The sequence below is a fragment of the Pagrus major genome, chromosome 23, assembly GCF_040436345.1.
Source record: "Pagrus major chromosome 23, Pma_NU_1.0".
Classification (NCBI taxonomy): Eukaryota; Metazoa; Chordata; class Actinopteri; order Spariformes; family Sparidae; genus Pagrus; species Pagrus major.
In genome coordinates, this window is record NC_133237.1 from 21,247,973 (window position 1) to 21,257,551 (window position 9,579).

The 9,579-nt window shown below is 45.4% G+C and overlaps 1 protein-coding gene across 1 annotated transcript; it reads left to right on the top strand.

Moving 5' to 3' along the window:
* On the top strand, nucleotides 1-6,869 carry lfng (LFNG O-fucosylpeptide 3-beta-N-acetylglucosaminyltransferase). Its single transcript, XM_073495192.1, has 8 exons — nucleotides 1-502; nucleotides 3,775-3,823; nucleotides 3,973-4,075; nucleotides 4,164-4,317; nucleotides 4,406-4,491; nucleotides 4,650-4,815; nucleotides 4,916-5,001; nucleotides 5,357-6,869. The coding sequence occupies exons 1-8, from the start codon at nucleotides 104-106 to the stop codon at nucleotides 5,421-5,423; spliced, it is 1,110 nt and encodes a 369-aa protein (XP_073351293.1). The 5' UTR covers nucleotides 1-103; the 3' UTR covers nucleotides 5,424-6,869.
* Nucleotides 6,870-9,579: the final 2,710 nt, after the last annotated feature.

Here is a 9,579-nt window from a genome sequence, read left to right on the forward strand (position 1 = left end):
TAAAAGGAAAAAATAAATTTAAAAAGCACCATATGGACTTTGCTTTGGAGTTTCGTTGCGCCGCTTCATAGTTTTTAGTCTTTTTTTTTTTTTTGGTTTAATCATGTTGAAGAATAATGGAAAGAAGACAGCCATCACTGCAGCCAGCGCAGCCTGTGTCTGCCTGCTGCTGCTGGTGGTCGCCGTGCAGCAGCAGCAGCAGCATCACCGGGCTCAGCTGGATGAGGAGCCGAGCGCGGAGCAGGACGCAGGGACGCGCGCTCTGCTCCAAGAGGAGGACGCGCCGGTGAAGAGCGGATTCTCCGCCTACTTCACCAAGCTGACCCGGGGCCGCAGGGAGGTGGAGAGGCCCGCACGCTCCCCCGCGTCCTCCGCAGACCCGCCTCCAGCCGAGGACATCAGCGCGGATGACATCTTCATCGCCGTGAAGACCACGAAGAAGTTCCATCAGTCCAGGCTGAACCTGCTGCTGGACACGTGGATCTCCAGAAACATGCAGCAGGTAAAGGACGAGTGCAAAATTAATTCTTGAAAGCAGTCATGTTTTGTGCACAAGTAACTGTTGATTTGAGGGGATGGTGAGGAGGTGATGTGTGTTTCATGGCTGCATTGTTCCTCCTGACACACTGCTGAGTTTCTCCAGCTCTGTCACTTTTTATTCTCCTCTGAGTGATGTCCCTGAGAACGGAGGGAGCAGTTTCAGCTCTCCCTCTTCTCCCTCCCCTCTCTCCCCACTCTCTATTATCCCTCCTCCTCTTTGGGTGTCCCTGTGAATGCCCCTGGTGCAATGGATGCTTCACAGCACCAAACTCCAGCGCTGTCCCCCTTCCAGGACTAACAAAGCGTCTTTCTGAAGGGGGAAGAAAAGCTTTCCCAGCCCCTTGTCTCCCCTCTCTCCATGGGAACGTGGGAGCCGAGTCTGGGTCAAGCTTTGCTGGAGGGATGGGAAAACTGGGGGGCTTCGTTAAGGGGATGCTTGGGGGGACAAAGGGGTGCATCTATAGGCAAGTTTGTGCCGGGAAGCGAGCTGCACAAAGACATGCTCGGCTGTAGTCAAAGTGATTTTATCCTGCACCCAGAGGCGTCACATGTGCTTCTTTCTGAAGTCTTTTTAATTTGCCTCGGGCGCTGTCACACACAGGGTTTCTCTCTTTTATCTCGAGCACCACTAAAGTTTCCTCTCTGGAGGATAATCACAGGCTGTCAGTCCCTGATCAGACAGAATCACCTGCAACATCTGCTCACACTGCACAGGTTGATGTTAAGTTAACCCACCCAACAGCAGGGCTCACAGGCAGGGAGGCAGCTGGTGGGGTGGCTGCGTGGACAAAAAGGACAGACTGAGCCCACAATGCAAGAGGGAGTTCCTGCAGGAAGGGTGACAGGTGGTCAGGAGAGGGTAACAAAGGACGGCCTTAATGCCAGCCATATGATGCTCCCAGTTCCCACAATGTACATATGGTGCATCCTCAGTGTTCAGGTTTGATTCTCACGCTCAGCTGACGAACATCTGCGGAGTTTGGATCGCTTTTAGAGACACAAGGGAGAAAAGTATTGTTTCTGCAAAGACTTTGTTATTTCTCACTGCTGTCAGTGAGATCCCTTCTCCTGTATGCAGACGGAGCTGCTGCTATCTGCTGCTGTTTGCATGAGAAGAGGGAGGGAAGATTATCTCAGTGATAGCTGTGTTGACACAATAGTGCCTGTGGCCTTCTTAATCTTTGAGCCCATTCAGAGAGTAAACAGCATTTATGTGAAAAGATCTCCTTTGTGGCGAGAACCAAACCGAAAGACTGAAGTCATTTTTTAAAATCAGTACCTCTTCCCCAACAACAAAGCTTCAGAACTGTAAAACAAAAGAACAAAATTGTCCGCAATACTTCTCGTTCCACAGCGTTGATCGGCCACAAATTGATCTCTAAATCTGGCAAGTAGCAGCTGCTTCTATCAGAGCGTGAATTCATTTTGCAGCTGGCACCTCCATCTTCATGGTGTGCCATGCATTCCTCTCTTAAGAGTATGATAATTAGCCAGCAACCCAACAAAGAGCGCTTTTAGCGTTTAGAAGAAAAACACTTGGCCGAGTAGTCGAGTTAATCAGAAGGATTCAGAAGCCTGGGGTCGAAAAAATCTGTGCCTGCTCTTCATCTTTTACTGTCCGCGCTGTGGCCATTCAGGCACTCTGATGTCCAAATCATTTGTCCTGATAGAAAAATGCTTTGAATTTCTTGGACAGAAGGGGGAAGTGTTTGATGGAGGGAGGGGAGCGATGCCCTTCCTTCCCGTGGAGCTGGAGACAGCCAGCCAGGCACCACGTTCAGCTCAGACAGGGCCGTGCCAGGCCTTCCTGTGGTCAGGAGTGCAGCCCCCTCCTCCTCCACCCTGTCGCCTCTTATCTCTGCTTCAAACTCTTTCTTTCTTTTTGGTAGGAATTAGTATTCACCGAAAGAAACTGTTCTTTTAAGTTTCAGTTAAGAAACAAAGGCGGACTTTCCCGGGAGGTTTCTCTTTAGTTAACTCCTGCAGCTGTATGCAAATGCTGGCAAACATATTTCGAATTTACCCAGTGGAGACTTTACCCAGCATGAAAACTCGCAGCATTGTTCTATTCAAGAGGCTCTGGTTGGAGGGGAGGAGGGGGGGCAGGATAGAGGGTGAAGTGGGGGTGAATGGCCACACATGGTTTTCGATTTACTAATCAGCAGTGAGACCCCCCCTCCTCCTCCTCCTCTCTCCTCCATCCTCCCTCCCTCCCTCCCTCTCCCTCTGTCAGTGCCCTGGCAGCTCTGGCAGCTGCCTCAGTGATTAGGCTGTCTATTCAACGGGCTTTAAAGCAAACAGCGCCAGCCTCTGATCCCTTCACCAGCGAAAACCACCACCCTTCCTTAAACAAATACAAGCATCGAGCTACATCTGCTGGGAGTTTGCTCCACAAATAAAAAGTTCAGGCGCAAAAGAAAGAAAAGCATAAAAAGTGGCCCAGCAGCAGCACCGTGGTGAACTCCTGTCAGCGAGGGCTGAGGCGCCACGACCTGGCGTGTAGAGACACGTGGCGTAGATAAGGTAGCGTGATGCTCGGCAGGTGCTGCCTCACCTGAGGTGAAGAGTAAACAGACCACTGGCGGTTACAAAGCTCAGCGCCGGCGGCCTTTTCATCATCACCATTCAGCAGCTTGCACCTGCTCAGTCTAATCTCCCCCTGCTCCTTTTGAAAGTGTGTTCCCGTCTCTTTGTTGTTAACTCCTTTTTATGAGTAGCTGCTACATTTAACAAGCGCCTGCAGGCTCGTGGTTCAATTCTTGAGTCTGTCAGTCATACAGCAGCGAGCACACACACAGAGGATTGTGTTGCTGGTTTGTCAGACCTGTTTGCTGCTGTTGAAGCCCGGCAGCAGGTCCAGCAGAGCGATGGGGGCTCAGCCGGGGGATGGGGCGCATGAATGGGGTGTGCGTGGGGGCGGACAGTCTGCCTCCTGCTTTGTTCTATGTCTGGGATGCTTCGGGACGGCTGCATAGTTGCCATGGAGAGAGTGAAACACGGGACAAAAGGGCTTTATTAGAGCCGGGGGTTGTTTAACTCAACGTGTTTTCCACTGCATAAAAGACACGTCGATTGATGCTAATCGCACCGGGCTGGATGCGAGGAGGAAGGACTTTGGAAGCACTGTTGAATGTCATCGTGTGATCGCGCCACATGATCACCCAAAGTCGTTTTGATTTTATGGATTTAAAGAGCAAGTGCACTTATCTGTGTTGTCTCTTTGTTTGTTCACAGTCGTACATCTTCACAGACGGAGAAGACGAGGAACTAAGAAAGAAAATTGGTGAGTTTCATGAGGGGGATTTCATGTTGGGAACAGAGAGGTGCTTTGAGAAACTGTATCAGACGTCATTAACGATGATAAAAAAAATTGCTTCGAGCTTTTTTCTTCTGTGAGCCTCCACTGATATATCTCTTTTATCGTCGCCACAGGGAGTCATGCAATCAACACCAACTGCTCTGCAGCTCACAGCCGACAAGCTCTGTCTTGCAAGATGGCGGTGGAATACGACAAGTTCATCGAGTCAGGGAAAAAGTAAGCATCTCCGACGCTTGATTTTTATTTTTAATGCTGATTTCTTCATCAGTCTGGATCTAATAAGTCCTCTGTGTCTGCTGCGTAGGTGGTTCTGTCATGTGGACGATGACAACTACGTGAATGTTCGGACTCTGGTGAAGCTCCTGTCCCAGTACCCTCACACCCAGGACATGTACCTCGGTAAACCCAGCCTGGACCGGCCCATCGAGGCCACAGAGAGGCTGGGCGACAATAAGATGGTACGCAGAAGATTCTTACTTTTGGTGTCAGATCATATATATTTGTCAGGTTATTCTGTGTTGACAAACTTATTCTGTGTCCTTATAGAAACCAGTCAACTTCTGGTTCGCTACCGGAGGAGCAGGCTTCTGTGTGAGCCGGGGCCTGGCGCTGAAGATGAGCCCGTGGGCCAGGTGAGACACAGATACAGAGACCTCACATTTGTAGCTCAGTCTTGAGGACGGAAATGGCAAAACATGGGAGATGTACTTGTTTGCTTTTCAAAATAAAAGTGTGTTCAGTCTCAAGAATAATCAGCTCTAACCAGGTGTCTGTTTTTTCGTCCCTCCAGCGGCGGTCACTTCATGAACACGGCAGAGAAGATCCGCCTGCCCGACGACTGCACCATCGGCTACATCATCGAGTCGGTTCTGGGGGTTCCTCTGACCCGCAGCAACCTGTTTCACTCCCACCTGGAGAACCTGCAACAGGTGTCAAGATCTGAGATTCACAAGCAGGTGAGAGGCTTAGAAGCTCATCTCTTTCTCCCCAGGATGAAGTCATGAGTCAGGTGTTTTTTCTGTGATGCTTATATTCTGTCTGTATCTTATCCTCCAGATCACTCTCAGTTATGGGATGTTTGAAAATAAGAGCAACATCATCAATTTGAAAGGGGCTTTTCCTGTGGAGGAGGATCCATCACGGTGAGAGACTGTTCTGTATTTAAAGGGTAACTCCACCAGTTTTACACGTTGAAGTCCGTTTACTGGCGACAAAAGTAGCATAAAGCCTTTTGTGTCCTGCTGCCTACATCACCCACAATGCAACTTAGCCAATGAGTGACATCACTGGGGGCAATTTATCAGATTACATGCAGCTTCCTCTGGAGCCACAAAAGTTTTTATACTACTTTTTTCAAATATGCAGTAGTTCTCCACAACGTGTAAACTTCACTTTAAAATTGGTGGAGTGACCCTTTAATGAAGTGTCACAGATTTAATCTCAGTTTTAAGACTTTCCAGCAAATCTAACTCCAACTCTCTCATCTCTGTCTTCCAGGTTCAAGTCTGTGCACTGTCTCCTGTACCCAGACACCCCCTGGTGTCCCCCCCAGGTTGCCTTCTAGGGCGACCGCTCCTTTCTCATCCTCGTCCCCGTCCTGCCTCGGTATCTGAAAGGCTCGTGGGGACCAGTGTTTGGTATCAGACCGCGCCGCTGCTGTATTTGCAGTTGTTTGCGGTCTTTAATAGTTTTACTGGGCTGCTGTGCGGCCCGCCTCGGGACTATATTCCTTCCTGTCCTGGAGCCTGGACCTCGTCTCCAGCTCCCGGCAGGAAGTAGCTTTCAGCGTTAAGCTTTGCAGGCAATCAGTTGAGCTTTGTGATGTATATGTTGCTTGTAAATGTATCTGCAATTCTCATAGAATGTATTGTCATATATTCAAGCCTTTTTGCCAGCTTTACATTAACATTTATTTTGTTTTTTGCGCTTTTTAAAAGACGGTCTTCGTTTGTAGGCTTTTATCACATATAATTGGCGATTTTTGTTTCACTCCGATGACTCCGGACAAACGCTCTAATATGAAGATGTTGTTGTGCTTTTGAGTTAACAGTGTTATTTCTCCCACAAGCTGAGCTGGCAGTAGGCAGATCTCCAAATGCATCCTTAACTGAAGTATATCAGGACGAAGCACTTTTTGATATTTTTTAGCAAACTGACCTAATTTACGTCCTTTAATGACATGCTTCAGATTTGTGTCCAAACTAACGGAAAATTAATTAATAACCCCTCAAAATCTCAATATCTATTCAAGTTTTATGTATTTAATAAGACTCCTTGCATTTGTCACAATCAGGGAAGAATAATGAGTGGAAGAGATTTTGATTTCGGGGTTGCAATCAGCTTTGAAAAGTTTATTTTTGTTTGTTTTATAATTGCACAGCTGAGTTTCAAATGAGCTGGTATTTGCTCCTGGAAAGACGCTCACCTCACGAGGCTCGACAGTGGCGAATTAGTGACTTTCGTCTCGGATGTAAGCCAGTTGGCATCTAAATAATAACCACATGTGTAATCTGAGCCACAGTCTATAATAGTTTGCACAAAAGACTGATGTGCCTCCTGTTATTATAAAATTCATGTTCTTTATTTACACACAACACTGGCTGGTTACTGTCGAGGCCTGTGAGGTGAGAACTTAACAAGAGCAACATCAGTGTTTCCACATGGAGGTGTCTGTTCCCTCTGTGTCCTCTCTCACCCATATTGGGTTACGCTGTACATCTTGATGACAGTATTGTGTACTGTGTTTAAATTCGTAGTGATTGTATAATGTGTAGAATGTAATTCGTGGTTTACGTACGCTTTTAATGACCTGGACATGATTTTTTTTGTACTGCTTTGAACTGTGTTACATGACTGTGGTGTTTATTCTCCAGTATCTGGAGGGTCTGAGCAGTTCATTCCCAATACTGGCTTCTCAGGGATTATGAGCTGATCCTGGTATTAACTACCATGGGACCCACGGTGGGACCTAAAACTTTGAATAAAAGTGCATAACCACTGAGAAACATTACATATTTTGTCATGTTTTTATTTGCCTGTCTTCTACGCACCTTTCATATTCCACATAGTTACTTTTTTAACCTTATATTCAGTGTTAAGTGACACTGCACAACTAGTAGTTACTACTAGTTACCTTTTGTACAATAACCCAGCCAGATTTGCTAAATGTGAAGCTACAGCCAGCAGCCGGGGCGGCTAATTTAGCTTAGCATGAGGACTGTAAAGAGGGGGAAACAGCCAGCCTGGCTCTGTCCAAAGGTGACAAAATCTATAAACAAGCACCTCTAAAGTTCAGTAATTAATACATTATATGTAGTTTGTTAATATGTTATAAAACGGTAAAGTGTAAAATCGACTTGGTGTTATGTAGCCTAACTGACTGGCTAGGCTAACTTCCTGGAGTTACTAATTATTTACCTTCTTAAGATTTTATAAGCCGGGAGGTAGAGCAGGCGTCCCATGTACAGAGGCCCCGTCCTCGCTGCAGCGGCCCGGGGTTCGAGTTCAATCTGTGGCCCTGAGCAGATAAAATTAACTCCACAGCTGCCTGCTAACATTGAAAATGCTGTTCACATGAACACATCAGTCCAATTATATAATATATGTAATGTCACTCTGTCAGGAATCCTTGTAAACTTTTACTTGTGATGGATTATTTTTACAATGTGAGAAGAATGCAATACATTTCAAGACTATAAAAGCCTCTTGTAGGATTTTACACTCTTCTGTTCTGATGAAAAACACTGAATACTTGTAATTCTTCTAATTGTTATCCTAAATTCCATTAAAAAAAAAAAAAATGTTATTAGTCTGAAAGCATGCTGGATGAACTCTAGCAGACCCAGAGCTGAAGATCCATCACCAAAGCCTCGCATGGGAGACAAATTACTTGGAGCAAACATCCCCACCACAAACCATAATCACAGCTTTGCCTTCCAGAAATGTATAGTGGGAAAAACGGCAAGTCTTTTATGTGTCTAAACCTCATGTTCAAACAGACATCAGTCATCTGTGCGCCTCTTTCTTCTCCCAGATCACTCACAAAATGTTTCCAATTAATCTGTACAGTAGTTTCAAATCATACATGGTATGAAATAGCACAAGCGGAGCAGTTTGATTGGTAGCTTTAACCATTTCTTTAGCCTCAGCCAGACTGCTAACAAGAGGAAGAGACAGATCCCTCCTCTGGCACTGCACCCATGGGAAAAGAGGGCATGTGGCTTAAGCATAAAACTCTTGTATTATTAAATTGGCAAGCTGTGAAAGTGCAAACAGTAATCGGATCAGCAGCAGTTTGATCTTTTCCTACAACAGAGGAAGGTTTTTACACAAATAAATCATTAGTGTGTTGGTGTAATCTGCCTCTTTTAAAGCTTAAACTCTCAAAACCGTCTCTTGTATGTAACATTTTTAAAGTCATAACCAAAGAGACACTATCAAATCATTAAAAGGTAACGAAGCATTGCAATGAGAGGAAATAAAGGAGGCGTATGAGATTTAAATTCGCCTATAAGCATTTCCTCCAGCTTATTTATAATCCTCACGCATCAGTGATCCCTTAAACATACCAGTCTGTCACATCTGTGAGCAACTTTGAATGAATTGTAGTTTTTCCTCTGTTTATCTTTCCTTAATGTTTGCTGTTGCAATTATGTCTGTTCCCATACAGCAGCTGCAGAACAATAAATACAGTGAGACTGAGCTCTAAAGTGTACGCTATCAGAATTTCAATTTACACCCCGAGGCTGAGGCCAAGATTTTCAGGAGACAGTTTGGACAGAATACAGAGAGGAGGGACAACTTGAGACACTAAGAGGGAATTCAGATCTGGCACTAACGTCCCTCCTGAGTGATCCGATCACAAGTGGACGGACCATCACACGTCACATCGCTGGGACAAACAGACCTGATGTTTTTTAAGCAAAGAAAGAAATATCTGCATGCTTAGCATTTGCCGTATTAACAAGACAGCCAAAATAGTTATTTGTTTTTGTAAACAGCATTTAACAAAGTTTATAAAGTTCCTCCTGATGCAAGAACTCTCAAAATTGAGTGTTTTTTAAAGGGAGTCTGGAGACTTTCTCACCTGGAAGCAAAGAAGCTGCCTATATGGTTGATGTTTACTGTATTTGTGAAATCTGACATGTTTCCCGCCATTTTGTGTAAATGTTGGCAGGTAAAGACACACTTTAGACACAGAGGTGGACTGGCTGCTACAGTGATGTCACAACAAACTGAACATTTTTATAAGGAAAGAAACAACTTAATGTATTTCATTTAATGCCGAATTTACAGGAAGGTACAAATGATTTAGAATATTCTGTAGCTGTTTCACAAGGTTTGTTAAGTTCCTCCTCACGCAACAACTCTTAAAATCACAATATCTGTAAGGGAGTCTGGGGATGTTGCCGTTACTTGTTCAATGATTATATCAGTTTGAACAGTGTGTTCATAAAAACATCTGCTAAAATCTTTGGCAGGTCTTTAAATAGGAAGTCAGGAGGCCTATCGTGATTGACTCAGGTGTAACGTCTGTTGCTCAACTCTTACAGTGGAGTGATTTCAGTAACGCTGTTTTGCATATGTATGCTGTGGCAACAGGTGAGAGACTACAAGAACACAAACCTCCAACTGCAGACTTCCACCACGTGTCGACCGTCTAACTGTCAGTTGTGAACTATGGTGAAATATGACTGGAGGCTGTTTTGCTGATTATCTTC